Source organism: Phocoena phocoena, chromosome 2 (genome assembly GCF_963924675.1).
Source record: "Phocoena phocoena chromosome 2, mPhoPho1.1, whole genome shotgun sequence".
Taxonomy (NCBI): Eukaryota; Metazoa; Chordata; class Mammalia; order Artiodactyla; family Phocoenidae; genus Phocoena; species Phocoena phocoena.
The window spans coordinates 163,540,564-163,563,069 of NC_089220.1; the positions used below are offsets into that span (position 1 = coordinate 163,540,564).

The window sequence follows — 22,506 nt, forward strand, 5'->3', positions numbered from 1 at the left end:
TTTTCCTTTTGGTTGTGCCATGCGAGGCATGAGGGATCTTAGCTCCCCCACCAGGGATCGAACCCATGCCCCTGCAGTGGAGGCACAGAGTCTTAACCACTGGACCGCCAGGGAAGTCCCACTCAGGACATTTTTTACCCCCAGTTTCGGGTGTGCTTATGGTGGCAAATTAAAAAATAATTTAACTAATTATTTAATTTTAAAGATATTATTGTAATAATCGCAGTGATGATCTAAGGAGTAATCTGCAAAAGTAAACACAGCACTCACCAGTTTAAGAGCCTTCCAGTTGTGTCGTGCTTTGGCATTTACAAATCACAGTCACAGACATTTGTACTGAGAAATCACATACACACACACACACACACACACACACACAGAGGAGGTGTCAGGAGACAAATGGGTAAGAACGTAGGAAGCAGATGGAAGGACTGTCTCATAAACAGACTGAGCACAGGCTTCATAAACATAAGTGACGTGAGGCACCCCCAAAATAGCAAAGAGTTCAATGAAGTTATCCAGAAGCATGCAATCAGAAAATCTAACAAACTACTCATCATTTTCAGGGTATCTGTGTGTTCTGTGCTTTAGAGGTCTATTGTTGACTTTTTAATATATTTCGTTTAAGGGGAAGCACCATAATCTTTGTAGAATTTAGAACCCTCAAAGGTTATTATAATCTAACCCTGGAAGCAGAAATAGTCACGGAATAGAGGTTGGAAGCAACGCAAATAATTTTAGCCGTCTGTCCTGCCTCGTGCTAAATATTTCACAATTTTTTGACCAATAACATGAAGTCTGTGATCAGAAAGCAATGGGCTAGTCAGTTTACTCTAAATAACCCTGTGGTGTGGTTTATTTAATTATATAAGTGACACTAAATTATAAGTACAAAAACTGGTTTTCCTCCTTAAATAAATAAATAATGACCTACCCTTCACAGTACTTAGTAATTTAACACGCCAAATGCCTTATCGAGCGAAACATAAATGTGAAATAAAGTTACGAAAACATTTACAATAAATGCCCAGGGGTGGACTGGAGCAACTTTTGGAGGAAATGAGGGAAATAAATGGTTAACTGCCAGCATACGCATTCACGCTGGAGGACGCGGAAAGGTTCACAGCGGTTGTTAAATTCATTTAGAGAAACTCACTTTATTTTTCCAACAGAGCTCTCACCAGCTAATCTGTATTACAACCTCCAGGAGTCAATATTCTCAGCAGGATCGAGAATCGGGCCACACTGATTCAGCTATTTAATCTTGCAAGAGAACGATATTTGGCAGGAAAAGACCCCACAGCACTGAGGGGACGTCCCAGAGGTTCGCTGTCAGCACAGACTGGGCCAAGAACACCGAAAGTGGAAACCAAATAGCACCAACCGATGTTTAGCAATTCATTTCAGTACCTCTCTACTCAAACACGTACGCACACTCTACATATGTGTGCTAACGGACACATCACACGTTCATAGATGGCTCTTTCAGATCCATGTATTTTGGACCCAGTCATGAAAATTTTTTAACTCAGAACTATCGCTACAAAGGTTGGGAGTAGGTAGGAGATGAAGAAAAATGGCCATAGTTTTACTTTCAAAACCCTTCAACTTCTTAAGCACTGAAAACCAAAATAGAGAGAACATGTACTTGAACTTTTAAATGCATGCAAATATTTATATGTTGATCTTTTTAGCCATCCTGAAATTAATAAGCCAATCGATTACTCTTCTATAGATGAGCATTTTTTACATTTTATATATAATACTATGGTATGATAGATTTTTAACGATAGCTTCCAGAAGCCCATACTGACAGGCAAACAGGGAATAGGGAAAACAAACACAGGACACAGGAAAACTGAAAAACAAAACGGATAGCACCTACGATACAAATGAACTGTATGAATCACTGTCCAAGAAAACGATTCAGTAAAATTCTCCAAAAACTATTTTAAAACAATGATGGCAAGGGTTCAATTTCTTTACCTCCCAAACCTGGTTAGTTACCCTTGTGATATTAACACAGTGTTTCCCTCTATCAAGCACTTATCACTGTGCTGCAATTATCTGCTCACCTTTTATAGGGTAACCTATAAGCTCCATGAGGTCAAGGGTCATATCTATTTTATTTCTCATTAAATCCCCACCTCCTAGCAAAGTGCCTGGCAAACAGAGCAAACACTCAAAATGTTTGTTAAATCAGCAATTGTTTTCAAAAGTGGTTTCTTTTGAAAAAGAAATGGGGGGGTGGGCACAGATTTACAGGTACACATTTGAAATCTGCACATTTGAAAATATGATACTAATCTTTCAATAATCTTGCCTCAATCTACATTTCAGTGATGGTGTCTCTCTCTGCACTCTCACAAGTAGATGCTGGGTGTTCCTAACCTTACATTCATTCCTTTCTTCCTTTGCTCATTTCAATGCCATGTCCCTCATTTGTGACTTTACGTTGCATTAAGCCTCTCCTTCTCCATGAAAGCCTTTCCCAAACACTTCAAGCATTCTAGCTTGGGCATAAATGCATGCAAAAAGTGGTTTCTCATTTTTTTCCTGCAAGCTACAGGGGCTGGTGGAATGTGATGTCCACAGCAAATGTTTAATGTTTAACAAACATGCATATACACGTAAGGGAACAGTGAAGGCAACTTCTACTTCTATCATTATTTACAGTCAAAGCACTCTGTTCTGGAGGATTCAAACACGTACAAGAAATGCTGCTTGCCCTCAAAGACCTATAATAATTATACAACAAAAGTAAATATTTAAATCACTTTGTTTGGGGAAATCAATTCTGTCTATCAAAAATAAGAAGTGTTAGGAAGAACAGAATGATATTTTTAGGTTTCTTTCTTTTATTCTTTCTTCTAAATCTATACCCTTTTTCACAGTCTGCTAATAAACACAGGCAAATTCTGACACTTTCATAATTCTAAGGAGGCAATGATACAAAAGCTTAACTCAATTAAAAGTTGGCTTTGTTACAGTTACTACAGCCGCAAGAGGAAAAATAAATCATAAATGTGAGCAAACAAAAAAATGATTGCTTCTTGTCCTTGGAAAAGTCTGGGGGTACTTTACAAAAGCAATAGGTCCTTCAAACAGAAATTTGGAGCTATCCTTTCACAAGCATCATTGCACATGATTCTGTACAGAAAAGGAAAAGCCTACAAAGCAGCCTTGACAATGGGGAAAGAAAAGAAAGCTAGAGTAGAAAGTATAAGCAAAAAATAAAGAAAAGCAATTTTCGTGACAATTCTTCTAGGAAAATGAAATGCAAATTAGAGAACATAGCTGCATATGCTTGAAAAAGAAAAACATTCTTCTAACTTCCAGTCATGCAATTTTCTTTAATTGTCTAAACTTGGCTTGGGTTACCAATGGGTTTTAATTAAATCTCTGTATAATACCTCCCTTGACTCATGACCTCCTAATAAGTTAAAATGACGTTTGACTATGACACCTATTAACTGAAAAAACAACAGGTTTTAAACCTACCTCCAAAAATCCATTGAAATGATAATTGTGGCATAATTATTAATGATAGACACATGTGGGGACTCCACACATATATCTGTAAGATTCCTGTGTTTTCTTCAACATTTAGTATGTGCTCACTGAAGATACGTCCCAAGAGGTATAATAAAATCTGGAAGAAAATTCAGATACTTTTTAAGTTTTAAATCTGTATAATGTACTGGAAATTGAGACTTTAAAAAAAAAAAAAGCTAGTCTTTATTAGACTTGCCCTGTGGCATGGGAATATTTCTTTTCTATTGTCACACCTCTGCCCTCTTTTTTCTTCATATCCACCCAGGTCAAGCTGCCAGCACAGGACACGTGAAATCTATATTCTGAGCAACTGAGGCCTGGAGAACTTAAAAATATAATTACACCTGTGAGTTACCTTTGTTTCCATAAATGACCCTCGATGAAAACCACAAGTCAAAAGAGGCCTGAAAGGGCCAATTGGCCAATTGGCCCTAATCCTTAATTAAGGATTGGAAAGAGGAACCAGACATTTTTTTAAAGATTGTTTGGTTTGAAAATAGGAAAAAATTTAAAAACTGAATGTGCAAGTTTTCCTGGAATAGCAACAGGTGATATCATCTACCTCCACTAAAGACAATGGCTTATGATAGTAGCTTATGTGTCTAAGCATATCTAAAACCTATGTTACTTATCTCAAAATTATCCTGTGATTTATGTAGATCATTTCTCATAATGCCCTGTTATGAACTGAATTGTGCCCCACCCCCAAATTCATATCTTAAAAGCCCTAATCCCCCATGTGACTGTATTTGAGATGGGGACCTTTAAGAAAGTAATTAAGGTTAAATGAGGTCATATGGGTGGCGTCCTGATCCAATTCAACTTATGTCCTTACAAGAAGAGGAAGAGACACCAGAAGTCTCCTTCTCCTCAGTGCACAGGCACTGAGGAAAGGAAAGCAGCCATCAGCAAATGAGGAAGAGAGCTCTCACCAGAACCCAACCCAGATGGACCTTGACCTGGAACTTCCAGCCTCTAGAACCGTGAGTAAATAAATGTCTGCTGTTTAAGCCACACAGCCCATGATATTTTTTGTTATGTCTGCCCAAACAGACTACTGTAAGCCCTATTTTTTTCAGGTACTTACTCATCAAAAAGAATTCCCTGGCTACGACATTTTAAAATAGGGGCAGTCCTTGCATTTCTAATATGATGAAATTCTTCAATGCCATGTTAGAAACCAAATGGTCCTGCTTTACTTAGAGAATACTACTATAATTTTGGATAAAACTACAGAAATCACTGAATATTTAAGTAAAAATAGGAGAAAGTGAAAAATAGGTGTTTATCAAGCAGCACAAAAGGAAAAAAAATAACCAAATCAAAGCAATCTTAAAAGCTAAGAATGCTCTTTCAAAGAGAAGTTTAAAGAGAAAGAATGTGCAAAATTAGTCAATATTTTAAATATTATTATATTCATTTATTCAACACACATTTATGGAGCACCTGCTATGTGTCAACCACTATTCTAGGCATTAGCAATTTTGTGTTGAAAGGACAGATTAGTTCCCTACCCGACTGTGGCACATATCCTAGGAAAAGTTCAATTTGCCTAGACTGAGAAGTAGATGTGAAACAGGAGGGAAGGGGGCAGGGCACAACCTTTAAAAGAATGATAGAGCCCTTGGACAGGACAAAAACTGGTTAGAACCAACTAGGTCCAAGATGGTGGAAGATTCAACTTCCAGTGGACCTTGAGCCTCATTATACACTCATTGTAATACATTAGCATACGCTAAATGACACACCCACAGCACCATGATGGTTCTGAGGCTGACCATAAAAGGCCAAAAAGTAGGCAGTGAACCAATTCCTGGAAATCTCTGCCCATTCCCCCAAACAGTTGGAATAATCCTCCCACCTGTTAGCCTATGAAATTACCCAGCCCATAAAAACTAACCACCCCATATTTCAGGGCCTCTTGGCTTCTGAGATGGCCCACACTGTCTGTGGAGTGTGTTTCTCCCAAGGTCACTCTAGCCTTTTGAGACGGACCACATTCTCTCTATGGAATGTATATCTCTCTAAATAAATCCACTTCTTACCTATCACTTTGCCTCTCACTGAATTCTTTCTGCAATGAGACATAAAGAATCTGAGCTTCATTACGTCCTGAGACCAGGTGTGTGATCTCAATTAAAAGACAGTGGGTTCAAGTCCCAATCTGGGTTTTGGCTGAGTTCAAGTCCTGGCCTGTCCGTGCAAGTCCCAATCTGTCTGAGTCGTGTGGTTTCAGATGGAAAGGCAGACTCTTTAGTAAAAGAAAAAAAAAAATGAAGAAATGGAGAAAATGACACCCTTAAAGGAATTCAGTCCTTTACTGAACAAGTATATTTAGGTAACTACTTTGTGCTAGAAAATGATGGAATGGAGGAAAGATCTGGGAGTCTTAAGGAAGAAAATCCATGTGATATCTACACAGATCTTAAAAGAGATGTTTGATTAAAATCAATATAGAAAGGTTAGAACTCCTGTAATAATCTCTATTATAAGATGAAACTCACACAGTGCTAGAAGGAGTCACTCCTCAAAGTCTCAAAATGGGTATGTTAATCAGTGGTAGTCCTGGGTAAGCCATCCCAGAGCCCGCAGCCTTGGGCAGAGTGAGAAGCCACGGGAAGATCTGTTGGCACAAGAAGTCAATTCATTTGTTTATCAAACTTGGCTCCACGCTAGGCCCTGGGGCTAAAGAGAAAAAGACACAGCCCAGTCTTCATAGAGTTCAGTCCAGGAGGAAGATAGTTCATAATGCAACTCTAGAACCACAATGCCAGGGAGGCGAGAGGCAGAGCAAGGTCATGGGAGAAAAGACAACCTCTGAGCGGGTACAATCAGCCTTCCAGACAGACGTTTGAAGTGGATCGGGCTCAGGGTCCAAGAGGGACCCCAGGCTGGAGATCTCAGCTGGCACTAAACTCATTCCACGCTAAAGGTTTTACGCTTTAACCCAAAGGTCATGGGGAGACACTGATAGATCTTAAGGAAGAGAGTGACAAGATCAGATGTGCACTTTAAGAACCTTGAAAGAAACCACAAGGAGAACAGCTTACGAGGGAGCAGAGGCAGTAGAATGACAGGTGAGAACAGTCAGAAGACCATTCCCACAACCCAAGCAAGGGATAGGGAGGATGTGACAAGAAAGGTAAAGTGCAAAGCATCATTCTTGGCGATGCAAAACATAAATTGAAGAAGACATGGATAATCTTCATCTTCACAAAGTTAGAGAGGTAAAACACATACCACATGAAATGTTAATTAAAACCAAAACGTGGAATGCAATGTGTGAAGTCGGTGCTACAGGTAACAGTCCTATCGTCAAAGTACTGTCATGATTCAGAGATTAGAAAGATCGCTACTCCTGGGGTCTGAATGTGTGCCTGGGATAAGGGGGTGGGAATGTAATTAACAGATAGTGTGAAATTGTTCCAAACCAGAAGAAAGACTCATGAAAAGCCCAGAACAGAGTAAATAGCCAGGCCTGAAAGAAATGGAAGAATAGTGTTGAAGGACAGTGAAAGATAAGGTGAAAAACAATTTAGGAGCAGATTGTAGAGGGTCCTTAGAGTCAGAAATTAAGGAGTTTAGGAGATTAGACTTTATCCTACTCAAAGGGGAGGTCCCAGGGAAGTTTTTTAGTGGGTTATAATTAGGGTCATGATGAAAAAGATATTTTGAGTCCTCTGGTGACAGTGTTTAAGATACAATGGAAGGAGCTGAGAGAGCTTGAAAGGAGATAGGACCAATTAGGAGACCCCTGTAATAACTTAGGCAGGATAAGGGCCTGAACACAGCAGGATTGAAAAGAAAGGAATGGGCGGGGGAAAAGGGATTTCACAAAAGAAGGACCTTCAGAAATTGCTTGCTGAATCCTTAATCTCTGTTTCCAAAAAGAAGTCATATGTGTTAATTCTTTTATTATGGGGGCCCTTCCCAAACCTTCTCTTTAGACAATGCCATTTTACAATGAAAACTCTTGTACTTGCCATGCACAAGTAATTACTGGTCTGGGATGTATTTGTTTCTTTAAGTGACTGGGGCTAAAAAATTGAGGATAAAAAGAAGAGATCAACCTTTGATGTTCTGCCCTAGGTGGAAAAATAAAGCAAAACCAGGTGTAAGGGAAACCACGGATTTAGATGAGAAAGGACGAAGAGGTAATTTTCCGTACATTTTTCTCATGAATACTTTTATAAGTATTCCTCATAGAAATACTTTCCCTAAGGAGAGGTTGTTCAGAGGATCTGGGTATTTAGACTGGGTATGTCAAAGTGTTTTGAAACGAATAAACCATTCATACATGTGGTAGGTATTATAAGGAAAATACATGTTATTGCCCTATCACTTTCTTTGACATATTCGATCTCTGCTCTAAAGATAATGCTGTAGACCCACTATTACTCAGCAGTGCATCGGAGTTACTGGTTGAGATAAGATGAGGATAAAGCTTGGGTCATTAAGGTAACACATAAATTCACTCTGTGAAAATACTAGATTTCAAGGGCTTAAACTGAAACCACTGACCTCATCACTAATCACCTATGTTAACCAGCCCAGTTATGAGTTATAACAAACTGTCTGTTATAACAGAAATAACCATTCTCCTTTCAAACTACTTGGTGTACTAGATTTCACTACTCAAAATCAGAAGATTCCATATCAGTTTTTCATTAGTTATAAAACAGTTAACGCTTCTTGTATGAGGAACAAAATTAACAATCTATTTCAATATGGAATGTTGTTTACCTTTCCCACCTTTAAAAAAAAATCTTATGTTTGCTCAATATAAAAAAAAAAAAGAAAAACTCTATGTCAGTTGTTCGGGTTCATATAAGACCTAATTGCCTCATACACTATAATTTTGCTACCAGTTTACAATTAGCATGCATTTTTCATGCATGAGTTGACCCAATTACATAACAAATTTTGCCTTTGGGGATTTCTCCTGACTGCTTGTCTTCTGTCCACCATACAACTCAATTTCACACCATCAGCAGCTTGAACATGGCCACAGTCAGTCTCTGTCAAAATGATTTATTTAAATTACAAACAGAGACCAGATCCCCAGATAATCAACCCTACCCTCATGCTCACCCTTACACTCAACATAACTTTGAGTCAAATCTTTTAATAGTCCATAGACACTGCTATTCAGTTATTAGGCCATGTTTACCTCCAATAATCTAATATTTTTGAAGCTAACTCACAAAATCTCAGGGAACTAAATCAGCAGTATCCATGTGAGCTTATTAATGGGCACATAATTTATTTTGCATTCTAAGAAGTCAATGAAAAATTATGTAGCTGTCTCAAAAAAGCTAAAAATAATTACATTTCAATATCAAATTACAGAGAGACTCTTTTCTATAATGTTAAAAAAAAAAAAAAAAAAGAAAGAAAAAAAGGCTTCAACCTGAACTTTTCCGGTAAAGCAAGCAAGCATTTCTGGGTATGCTAACTGTGAAAATGGCAGTGAAAAGAGGTATTTGGGAAACAGGATAGATAACCATACGGATAGATACTTACAGGGTAAGGGACAGAATACAGAGCAGATGAAAACACTATGGTCTGTATTGTCTGTGGGCCAGTGATCTAAGGAAAGGGAGTTCTAGAGATTCCCACTGAAGCCAACACACACAGGCACACATGCATGCATACATATACATACGCAGAAGTATTTCCTCTGTGAGTCAAGGCACAAATCTTAACAAATCACATAATGGTACACTTACCATTTCAGTCACTCGGTAAAATACAAGATTTTGTCATCTGGGTTTTTTTTTTTTTCCCCCTTCCCCTTCACACAATATTTCTCCACCACCTGAAATAAATTAGAAAATAAACATCTAGATTTTATCTACAGCACAAAGATTGTCAAAGTCTCTCGGGGTTGAACTTCATCATTTTATTTCACAATTTATCCACAGACTGTCTCAGCTAATTGAAAATACAGCTTATATTAGTGTGTAAACAGGCAAACTGAAACACATCAGTAATCTTCTTCAGGCTGGACTGAGTCCCTTGGATGTCTGGTGGTGGTTCTGCCTTGCTATCCTGCTGCAGGTTCCCTGAATGTACTGATTATAAACTTGAAGGTGGTAACCACATGAATTGGAAACAGCCTTTACAATTACCCACACAAGCTAGAGCTATAAGGACAACGGAGAAAAGGCTTTTTTTCATGTTCAAATGCACAGGAATTCCTCAATTCACATTTGTACGTTGTCCTTTAAGAACATTTTCCTAAAATATCACTAAGTAATGAGGGTGTACTAGGACATTTCTGCCATTTCTGAATTTCTGACCTAGAATGTATGACCTAGGGAGGTGGGGTAAGCAATCAGACATCTTCTGGAATTTCACGGAAAATTTTTTCTTTACTTTGGGAACCAGTTCTTTTTCTTTCCAACCATTCTGTAAATTGTGAAGTCCTGCCTCTTTTCTTATTCTTTCTGCAGCTATACTAAGAGAGTAACATAGCAGAAGAATTTTAAATTGTAGCATTTAATAAATCTCCAGGTTCAATATATTGGCATTATAGACACCAAAAGAAAGAAGTTAAGGCTAAACCTGCTCTCACCCTTTTCATTACACACAATTTCAAATTTACAGTTGTATTTCATCCCACACCTCAGTAACATAAACAGACTGAGTAGGCATTTCCAAATGATTTCAAATCTTTGACAAATGAATATGAGAGTGTCTGGAAAATTTTCATAACACTGACACAGACACAAGCAATCAAAAATGCCCATTCATCCGTAACATATTACCCAAAACACCTAGGAGTTGTCATTAAATCCACTGTTTTATGTCTTTATATTTTCCTTAGTCCAAAAGGTATTAAAGGCAGCTTAGAAGGATCCAGACAATATTCAAAGATAAACTAAAAACAAGTAAAAAAATGAAGCAAATGGAAAAATAAAGATCGCAAAGACCCTGACTTAGTGAACCCACCTACATCAACCCACATTAAACCTGGAGCTCAAACCTCATATCCCTTGTGATTTTCAGGATACGCCCACTCCATCCCAGCATCTCCAGCAGGAAGATGCTGGTGTCTCTTCAGTCTGACCTTCTTCCTCTCAAAACAGACACAATCTAGGCCACTGTCAAAAATTATCTGTCTGGATCTGGCCAATAAATTTCAGTGTTTGGGTTTATCTGAAAGCAATGCAGAAAACTAGACTACCCAGAGTACCACTTTTCAGATTAACCCAAGTTTCTGATGGAAAAAAGATCCTTGAGTAATATGGAAAACCTGTGAGGTCACAGGAAAATTCATGAAGTTGTAGCCTTACAAACGAATAATAAACTCAACAGACCTCAGAATATTTAACAGCTTCCTTTCTTCAAGAGTAAATCCCTAACTCCTTGTGCACTGTTGGTAGGATCGTAAATTGGTGCAGCCACTATGAGAAACAGTATAAAGGTTCCTCAAAAAATTAAAAACAGAACTACCATATTATCCAACAATTCCACTTCTGGGAATATACCCAAAGGAAACAAAAATGCTATCTCAAAAAGATATCCCCACTCCCATGCTCATTCACAATAGTGAAGACATGGAAACAACCTAAGTATCCATCAATGGATAAGTAGATAAAGAAGTTCTGAGATATATGTATGTATGTGTATACACACACACACACACACACACACACACACACACACAGGAATATTATTCAACCATAAAAAACAAGAAAATCCTACCACTTTCAACTATATTGATGGACCTTGAAGGCATTATGCTAAGTGAAATAAGTCAGAGACTTACTGACAAATACTGTATAATCTCACTTATATGTGTAATCTAAAAAACAAAGAAACAAAACACACACCAAACTCATAGGAAAAAAGATCAGTTTTGTGGTTACCAGAGGGGTGGAGAGAGGGAGAACTGGAGGAAGGTGGTCAAAAGGTACAAACTTCCGGTTATAAGACAAATAAGTATTAGGAATGTAATGTACAACATGATGAATATACGTACAACTGCTCTATGATATATAGGAAACTTGTTAAGAGAGTAGATCCTAAGAATTCTCACCACAAAAAGAATTTTTTTTTCTTTTCTTTTTACTGTATCTATTTGAGATGATGATGTTAACTAAACCTACTGTGGTAATCACTTCACAATATATGTAAATCAAACCATCACGCTGCACACCTTAAACTTACACAGTAATGTATGTCAATTATTTCTCGGTAAAACTGTTAAGAATAAATCCCTAACAGTAATATTATGAAATCTGTATTTTCTTACTGCTATCCAAATAGTAATACGTCTCATCACAGCTAAAAGAACTACTTATAAGACTGCTATCTATGGTTGCTAACATCAAGAAAGTGACACAAATTTTTTTTTAAAGATGTTATCTAATTTAAATACTTCTAAAAATCAGCACTGTCTATATTACAGGCTTAATCTAAATAGTATTTTGCATATACTGCTATGTATATGATAAATATAGATTTATACGTACCTGGGTTTTAATGGTTTTTTGCATAATTAAGAATGGATCTGCAAACAGCCTCTGGTATTGAATAAAATGTATATTCCTGCTAATGATAAAGGTTGGTGAAATGATCAGTTCTTTTCTTATTAAATATGAATAATGACTTAATTTGAATATAAATTAAAAGGCTTACCTTTGAATCAACTGCAATCCTTACGTTAGCTGTCATGTAGATGTCTTAAGTAGAAATGTGTAGTTCTTTTTGAAATAAATTTGTGATAGTTGAAGATTTATGATGTAACTTTGTTTTACGCAGCATTATTTTTATTTTTTAAAAAAGCTTCTCCAAAAGTAATCCAAAAAAAGAAACATTACTGAATGTAACTGCCAGTGGGACATATCTCTAATTTGTATTTTAAAAAACAAAAATAGGGTTTTGATTTAAGGAAAGAAATGAAGGGGAAGAGAGACGATGGACTCAATCTTCAGTATTAATGACTGGTGGGGTTGTTAGGATGGGGTAGAAAAACTAAGGGACAAAAGCCATGAATCCTTAAAATTCAACCCTTTCTCTTCAAACAAAAAAGTCCTTACTGAAATAAAATGTCCATTTAAAGAGCAAACAATGGAGAAACCTTAGGGAATATGGCAAAACAAAGTCTCTGCTCTGTCTCCTCTCACTCCCTAAATAAATTTTTAAAATACTGAATAATTCTGTTTTTGAACTTTTGACACATAAAATTCTTTCTCAGATTATAGCCTATGATTCTATCTGCAAATTGTTACTATATATATGTATATTATTATGATGGCCAAATACCAGTGAGTTTAAAACAATCTGCTAATTAAAAATTTCCTAGAAATTAATGCTACGTAACTTAAAACATCTCGACACACAAATTTTGGTGATTGTACAAGTGACACACAAAATAGACTCCTCGTGAAAAATGGTATGCCTCTTGCATATTTGCTCACACTTTTATATCACGTACACGGTTGTTGATTTTCATTCATATTTCCTCTTGAATACCTAACACTGAGTTAATTTTTTTCTGGAAAAAAATGCATTTTGACGCACTTCATATAATACTTTAGAAGAAACATAATTACCACTTTTAATAAGTACTCGGTTAACAATTTTGGTCCTTAATATGTTTTGAACTTCTGTTAGTCTCAATTTTCTTTTTCAAGAAAACACTATTACTGAACAAGACGCAGCTTTCAAATCCAAAGCAACTTCATAGGTAAATGTTTATTTCAAAAATTAGATGTAATATGCCATTTCAACAAATATCTGATTTAAAATATGAAATCTTAAATATACACAATTAGCAAATATGAGATTTCTCCAGATAGCTAACCTTATATGTATACATTGTATACTATCCCAGTGCAAAAAATTAACTGATGGCTTTAATATTTACCTATACAAGTCCTATTTTGGAAAAATTCAAAAGCTGAGAATCATTCAAAAAGAAATAAGATGCTAAGTTACAATAATGTCTTTTAATAGCAATATTATTATTTCTAAATACACAATTAACTTATTTAATTAAATTGATTTACTAAATAATTTACTAGATAAATCAGTTTAATAAATAAATTAAAAGTGTATTCAGAAATATACAGGCATACCTCAGAGATATTGCATGTTCAGTCAGTTCCAAAACAGCTCAATAAAGCAAATATCACAATAAAGCAAGTCCCATGAAATTTTTGGTTTCCCAGTGCACATAAAAGTTATGGTTATACCATACTGTCGTCTATTAAGTGTGCGATAGCATTATGTCTAAAAAAATGTACCTACCTTAATTTAAAAATACGTTATTGCTAAAAAAATGCTAACCATAATCTGACAATACGGGGTTGCCACAAACCTTCTGTTTGTAAAAAACACATTATCTGTGAAGTGTAATGAAGCAAAGCATGATAAAAGGTATGCCTGTAGTCACTGCTATTAAAGTGTTAGGTTCTTGATAACTGTGATGAAATCAAAGGGAAGGAGTTTAAAAGGTTAACTTGGCATATTTTCTGAGGATACTGAGTACTGCTTGCATCCCATAGCAATAAGAACACTTCCAGGTTGCCCAATTTCACTTTCTCACCAGAAATACAAGTTAGGGTATTACATCACTGAACAAAAGGTCACCTACGTTACTGATTTGTTCCTGAGTCCTCTTCAGCCTCTGTAGCTCAGGAGTGTCTGTAACAATGCTGAAGCCCCTTCCTTTGCTTTCTTCAAAATCTCTTTTGTACTTGACCTAACAGAAATAGAAGTGAAGGAAAGGAAGGAAGAAAAAGAAAAGTAAGCAAAAGAATCACAAATCCCACTCAGGATAGACGGGGGCCATATAAGCTGCTAAAACTGGAAGCAGAGTCTCCAGGAACAGCTCTACGAGCAGGTGGCACAGTGCATAGCTAGACTGCTTGGTTTGTGTTCCAGCAACCACTGTGTGACCTTAGTCAAGTTACTCAACCACTCTGTGCCTCGGTGGTCTCATTTGTAAAATGGTGATGATAACAACAATAATAGTATTTAAATAATGCTATTTAGTAGGCTGAAAGATAAGATCAAATGTCTTAATTCACATACCTAGCCCACAAGAAGCAAGCAAGTACTCCATAATAGTTATTATTATCATCATTAATAGTTATACTAAAACTGACAAAAATGTGGAAAAAGAAAGTTAAATTTGCTCCCATGGCTTGTCTTGTCAGTGACAAAGCATCACTTTGAGCCTGGACAGCACTATGGAGGAGGGAGACATACAACATTATCAACAGCAGCCCTGTCCCAACAAAGTTTTCATTCTGTTTCATAAGGCAAAGCATATGGATATGATTATACAATGTTGTACTGCCAAACGTTGACTATGTAAATGCTTACGAAAATATTCATAGAACAGGCCACACCTAGAGATTAAGAGGCTTCAAGCGCATGCCCTTGGCATACTGTGTGAGGTACCTAAGTTTTTTTCGGTATTTAAACATATTTCTTTTCTAATTACAACCCAGTGAGGCTGAACTTTACAGTTTCCTCAGGGGATTGGAATAGCTAGTGCTTAATCTTACTAGGGCCCCACCTCCTATTATTAGCATAATGACAATAACTGTCACACCAGTTAAATATCCTGCTTGTTAATGACTGAGATGGTTACATCACTTGGACTGGCCTTATTTCTTTAGAAGACTAGATACCAAGACGTATGGAAACATATTTTTGATAACTCATATAATCCCCATTTTCACATTCATAATTATCAGCTTCAAATTAAAACTTAAATTAATAATTAACATTTAGGGTAGCTAATAAAAATGATTCTGTAAATGCTACTTTCTATATAAATTTGAAAAGTCTCCTTAACTGATCATGGAATGACTGTTTTTGTTGAGTCGTGTTTGTATTTAGATACTCAATTCTCTCAGGCATTACTGTCCGTGAGGCTACTGGAAGATTTCCTTTTACCTGAAGAGCTTAAAAAAAAAAAAAACCTCAGATGACAATAAATAAAAAGAAACAGATACTCTCATCACTTTTAGCCTAAGAATATCTAATTTTCCCTCCACGTTTCATTTAAATATATAAAAGTACTAAAACCCTTACTTTATTTCCATAAGTAAAAGGTCAAATAAACCACATTATTTTTCTTCTACAGAAAATGCTGAATGAGATTAGCCTTCTAACTCTCAATCTCCCAGCATGTGTGAAGATACACACCAGTACATTCTCAGTGTTTTATGCCTAACCAAGCAGGGAAGACATTTAGCTTTGCTGGAAGTAAGCACTAAGGTGCAGAGCAGTAGAATAATGAAAGTAAGAAAGATGGCAAGGTTATAGTAGCAACAGGAATGAAGAAATAAGAAGAAAAATCTGTAAGCCAAGTTCTAACATCCCTAACACCAATTTCAGAGAAGACACAATCACATATTCTTTTTGTGATTAGCCTGGGTTTTCTTTTTTTAATGGCAATTTCCAAAGAAAGAACTGAAAAGAAAAAAACAGTAAATTTTGGAATCGTAACTTTTGAGTTAATTACCATTTAAGTGTCCTTTCCACATTCACAAGACACATAAGAATCATCTGATTTGGGCTTGCCACATTAAGTGACTAGTTTTGAAGAGTATACAATCACTTCCACAACTGGATTGCCGAGTTTTAGAAGATGTTTAATCCTTTTTTAATGGGGTGATCCACAACCAAGCCTCCTATGCTCTTAGCATCAACTCAAGCACCAATCCATCCAGTAAATCTTTACTGCACACAGGGAGACTTGGAGCCCTCGGTCAGTCCCTCTCTTTTCTGTACTCCCAGCCACTTACATCCTATCTCTCTACTTGGGTCTAATTTTAAATGTTATATCTGATGGTTTGCCAGGTATGCATAGTCTGATTCTGAGAGACAAGTGGATATAAAAATAAAAAGAGCTCAAAGGTCAGAGGGAGGTAAGAGGATTCCTCTCTTCAGTCTCATGTGTTTCCTCTGCCCTCACAACATGACCCCATCCAGCCAGTGAGAGCCCTGCACGCTGGGCCCTGGAATCGGCCCCCACATGTGTGTCCAAGAGCCCCAGATCTAGGACTTTGGTAGGAACTCTTGGGAAAGGGGTGCTCTTTCTCCACGGTCTGGCTAGTTTAGCAAGCTGTAAAACTGAAGCTGCTGGCCATAATTTGGCCACTACCCAATGAGGATGAAGCCAACACACAGGCAAGCAAAGCAAGAGATCGTGAGAGACTCCTGACAACATCATTCGAGCACCTGGATCTAACTCTTCCTAAAGCCAGAACCACCAGGCTTACCAGTTAAGTGAGCTAATATCTCTCCTTTCAATAACCAAAAGAATTCTGATTAATACACCACCCCTAACGTGCCTACAACATATACACATGTACAGCGAGTTTCCCAGAATTACTAACGTGTGAATTTCTCCTCGTTTACTTCTACACTCTGGTTCTTTCTATTTGTGACACAAGATTTACGAGTTTATAAAAATAGGGGATTGTATCAGGGAAAAAGCGTTGCTTTAGTGGACAAGAGCCTAGATCTCACATCCCATCCCTGTCACTTACCAGTCACCTCACAGGTCTCCTAGCTTCTCTGAGCCAAAGTTTCCTCATTTCTAATTAGAGATTCTGATAAATTCTTAACTAATAAGCCTGTAGGGACTGAATGAGATAAATCACAGGGAAGAACTTCAGAAGGTATAAGGTATGGTGCAAATGCCCAGCATTATCATCATCGTATTAGTTTTGCTTGACTTGAAAGGGTTACCCAGTGTCTGTCATAGAACATCAAAAAGAACAGTCCTGGGGCTTCCCTGGTGGCGCAGTGGTTGGGAGTCCGCCTGCCGATGCAGGGGACACGGGTTTGTGCCCCGGTCCGGGAAGATCCCACATGCCGCGGAGCGGCTGGGCCCGTGAGCCATGGCTGCTGAGCCTGCGCGTCTGGAGCCTGTGCTCCGCAACGGGAGAGGCCACAGCAGTGGGAGGCCCGTGTACCGCAAAAAAAAACAAAAAATAAGAAAGGGAAGAAGGGAGGGAGCAGGGGAGAGAGAAAGAAGGGGAGTAGAAGCAGACAACAGGAGTGTGGCCCAGACCCAGAGGTAAGAGAGGAACCCCATATTCAGGGACTGAAAATGGCTCCATTTGGCTGAAGAAGGGGGAAGAGCTGGGAGATTAAGCTAAGAAACACAGATCTAGATGAGATTTAGAAAGAAATTGCTAGCCGCAGTGCTTATCTTAGTCCATTTGGGTTGATATAACAAAAAAGCCATTGACTGGGTGGCTTACAAACAACAAAAATTTATTTCTCACAGTTCTAGAGGCTGAAAAATCCAAGATCAAGGTGCAAGCAGATTCGGTGTCTGGTGAGAGCCTGCTTCCTGGCTCACAGATGGCCATCTTCTTACTGTAACCTCGCATGGAGCAAGGGATGAGGGAGCTCTCTGGGGTCTCTTCTATTAGGGCACGAATCCCATTTATGAGGGCTCCACCCTCATGACCAAATTACCTCCCAAAGGCCCCACCTCCTAACATCATCACATTGGGGATTAGGTTAAAACATATGAACTTTGGGAGGATACATTCAGTCCATCGCAGTGCTCTTATATATTAACATTAACTCAAAGAGTATTCACTCAGCCTCATATAAGCTGCTCTTAGAAACTCCTGCTCTGTCCCCACTAAAAATGCCTTTTCTTCCCTATGCTTCAGCATTGGCTATAAAATTATCACCTCTGGTCTCTTGTCCTCTATCCTGTTAAAAAGTATTTTATGATGATTCTACAAATAACAATGGCAAATTATTCTAGGAATGTCATTCTTTGGAATCTCCTCAAATATTCACCTATTTAATTCTTTGCTCATTCAACAAATACTTATTGAGCACCTACTATGAGCAAAGTACTGTTCCAGAGGTGGGAACAATGCAGCAAAGAAAACAGTCAATGATCCCTGCCTCATGGAGTTTACATTACAGCGGGAGAGAAAGAAAAGATGTGAAATTTATGTAAGTTGAATAAATGGTATGTCAGTGCGGGGGCTAAGAGAAAAATAAAGCAAGAAGTGAGAGGAGAAGGGTCAGGAACGCTGCCCTTTTAAATAGGGTGGTCAGGGAAGGCCTCAGTGAGAAAGTGACCTTGAAGTAAGACCAGAAGGAGGTGAGGGCTATAAGCAGAGCAGCAACACACTGGACTTCTGGTTTAACAGGCTCTTTCTGGCCACTGTATTAACCCACTGGAGTGAGCAAAACAGAAGCAGGAGACCAGTAAGAGGGCAGGCAATTTTGGTCCTCCCCCCTGCAGTCGTCCACTATTAGAGAACATCCCAGGACCACAGAAGACAGAGTGTTCTTGAGCCCAGCCTGAGACCCTGGCCTCCTCAGGAGACCCCAGCCAGGTGATCTGCATCTCCTGTCAGAAAAAGGCAGGAAGGACACAGAAGGAGGGAGCAGAGAATCAAGACACAACTGTGAGTTCAGAAAGAGGACATGCTGTACCTGGAAGGTAATGCAGTCTCAGTTTCCTGTAGGCTTATCCCTTCAGAACTAAGTCAAGGCATTTTGAAAATGCATTCTTAAACTCAAATGCAAGAAATATATACAATGGGCAATTTGACGCCATATTTTTCTTCAGAAGTAACTGAATATATTTCAAATACTGAATGCTACTTAATATTGATATGCTACATACACATGTAAATGCATGTGTACACACATACACACACATATTCATCTTCCTGTATTATAGATTAGAACCCTAAATCAAGAATCAAAAGACCTGAATTTAAACCCTAATTCTGTCCTGTGATCTTAATTTGTTCAATTTCTCTAACACTCCTGATCCTCTGGTATAAAATGGAAAAAGGGGAAAAAAGCAATATGCTACACAATGTTTGGAGGGTTAACATATATAACATGGGAACATCAAGCAGCAACATGCCCTTACTAGGTCATTAGCAAATGTTAGTTTCCTCCTTCTTATTAAATTTCAAAAATGACCTTTATTGCTTAAGTATGATTTTTGTCAATGTGTGCATGCTCAGTGCTATTTCGTGTTTGGAGTCACCAGCAAGTAACACTCACAAGTTCAGACAGAGAAAGAGCCTGAAAACCAAGGGTGGTTCTGGCCAAGCGTAAGAAAAAGGCTCACAATGACTGAAAAGGAAAACTTAAAAACCAAAGCAGTGAACGGAACTGCCTATTGAATTATTTGCTAATTCTGAAACACAAGTTCTCTCCCCCAATGCTACAAGTACCATAATTATTAATAGTACAACAATGTACATAAATGAAGAAACTGAAAACGACTAATGAGAAGGGCCATTCTTAGGCAGAAAGCCATTTCTGATTAAAAAAAGCCAAGTGAACCAGAGACTGGTAAATTGTTGGATGATAAATGAAAAGGAGATTAAAAGAGATCAAAGATGGGCACGTCCTACAGCTCAGCAGCTCCACACCCAAGTATGCTTCTCTCTAAAGGAACCCTTGCCCAGGAGCATCCGGGGACAGAGGCCAACATGTTCATAATAACATTGGTATTATCCAAAAAATTGCAAGCAACTTAAGCAACCACAGGAGATGAATAAACTATTGTACATTCATAAAACATAATATTATCCAGGAGTAAAAAATAAATGAACTACAGCTACATGGATCCATACGGCTGAATCTCAGAAACATTTTGTTGAAGGAGAAAAAAGCAAGGAATACATACATATGGTGGTAAACAAGTGGGGGGAAAGGGACTTGATCTGCATAACAGGAGAGTTGTGAGGACATCTGCTCAGAGAAGGATGCGGGGGGAAGCTTCACTGTTCATGGTGATGTTCAAGTTCTTTAGTTGGAAGGTAGATCCACATGCGATCCTTTTATCATCAAGCTGTAAAACTTACATGTATGCGCCATATATTCTTTTGCATTGATCAAACATTTTACAATAAAACGTTTTCAAAGAAAGCAGGGACATACTGAAATGAGGACCCTGTTTACTACACATGCATCTCACATATAGCTAGGAAAGAGCACGGGAGAAGTGAAAGTAACAGTGAGAAGACAGCAGTCTGTGAACCAGGAAGTTGGTCCTCATCAGACACTGAATCTGCAAGCGCCTTGATCTTGGACTTGCCATCCTCCAAAAGTGTGAGAACTCAATGTTCATAGTTCAAGCTAAAAAAAAAACAGAAAGAAAGCAGGGACAGGGACTTCCCTGGTGGTCCAGTTGCTAAGGCTCTGCACTCCCAATGTAGGGGGCCCGGGTTTGATCCCTGGTCAGGGAACTAGATCCCACATGCTACAACTAAAAGAACTAAAAGATCCCGCATGCCACAACTAAGACCTGGTGCAACCAAATAAATAAATTTTTTTTAAAAAAAAAAAAAGGAAAGCAGAGACAGAGTTTTAAAACCCCAGATGGGGAAGCTGAGGTACCAGAGGTTAAAGAAAAATCATGACCAAGTGAATAGGAAAAGAATCTCAAGGCCAGGAATTCAGTGGATATTTTCAGTCAGCTTAAAGACAAAACTTGGGTCTTCCATTAAGTGGCAAGTGACTTAGTCAGTGGCCATCATAGGCAGAAAGTGAAATTAGTCCCTCTAAGTGTCTTCATCTTAATGAAGCTGTTTCACTATGTTGGCAAATAATGAAATGAGGCAAGAAAGGAGAAATCGAGACGAGGATGAAAGGGATTCCAAACGTGGATTAATGAGCAATAGTAGCAGTACAAGAGAATTCTTGGCGAATCACAATAGACCAGAGGGCTAAGAATAATCCAGGGGCAGAAGAGGAAGCAAAAAGAGAACATTATTTAGCCTGAAAGCAGCTTACCTTGTCCGATTATGTTTAACGGAAGCCTAAAATCTACAGGCATGTTTATTACTGATTGATGTTATTCTGCTCTTTATGTCACACATTTTAAGGTCTCCATCTGATACAATAAAATCAGGGACCAATTTTATGATCTTTCATGACATGATGGATACTTTACTTTTCTTCCACGGGAGTTGTGAGGGTCGTGTCATTTTTAAACTACATGCAGAATTCTTAGTTTGATCTGCAAAATTCAGCACTCAATTATGTACCATCTTGTATAGCTCAGTAGATTTCAAAGTGCTGGAGAATGTGTACCATATGCTTCCTTCTATCTCATTGCATTTTGCTTGGTGCTAAGCACGTATTAAAAGCTTAATAACTATTTCATGATTGATTACTATCAAGTTTTATATCTTTAATGTCTAAAATGTAGAAAATTGGCTAATCTTACAATGCTAGATGGGAATTAAACAACTACAAAGGAAAATCTGATTAAGGGATATTTTTTAAGGTAAAGTTAATTTTAACAAATGTTAAGTCAAATGAGCTCAAAAGTGAATTTGTTTCCTATAAATTAATCTCATAATTTGTAAATTTATGGTTAATTAAGTAAAATTAAAATTTTAATTACCTTTTTAAACATAATTAAAAGGCATTAAAAATAATTTTTATAGATTTCTAAGCCTTCAATCAGCCTTCCACTGTATTTGCAGAGGTACTTACTGAATATTTACAGATTTGTCAGTATTCTAGGTATATTCACAATCCAACTTCATCAGTTTTGGAGTTCCTTCACTTTAAAAACATTGAAATCTACATTTTATTCTAAACAAGTACTCCGAATACATAATAAAAAGCATATCTTAATTAATTTCTCAATAAGCTAAGAGAATTAAAAATCACTCCTAAGACACTAAAGTGTAGCTTAGACATTAACGGCTCAGGTTTAGGATTTTGACAAACTCATCTTGGGCCCCGGCTCCACCTCTTAATAGCTGTGTGACCTTAAGCAGGTTACTTAATCTCTCTGCGCCTCAGTTTCCCTGTGTACAAAATAAGCATAATTGTAGTACAGCACTGACAGTACGTTTGTGAGAATTAAATACGATGATGATAATAATGCCTGCCATCTATTAACTCTCTATTACATCCCAGGCACTGCACCGAGTGGTTTATATATCATGCAAGCAGAGC

At 37.7% G+C, this 22,506-nt stretch overlaps 1 protein-coding gene across 2 annotated transcripts in view; it reads right to left on the reverse strand.

Annotated features, from left to right (window-relative positions):
• NEBL (nebulette) overlaps positions 1–22,506 on the reverse strand; it is a 339,842-nt gene that overhangs the window by 149,436 nt on the left and 167,900 nt on the right. For both annotated transcript variants that reach the window (XM_065872791.1, XM_065872790.1), the window contains exon 4: positions 14,162–14,269. In XM_065872791.1, the coding sequence (XP_065728863.1) occupies positions 14,162–14,269 (108 nt within the window). The remainder of the gene's footprint in view (positions 1–14,161; positions 14,270–22,506) is intronic.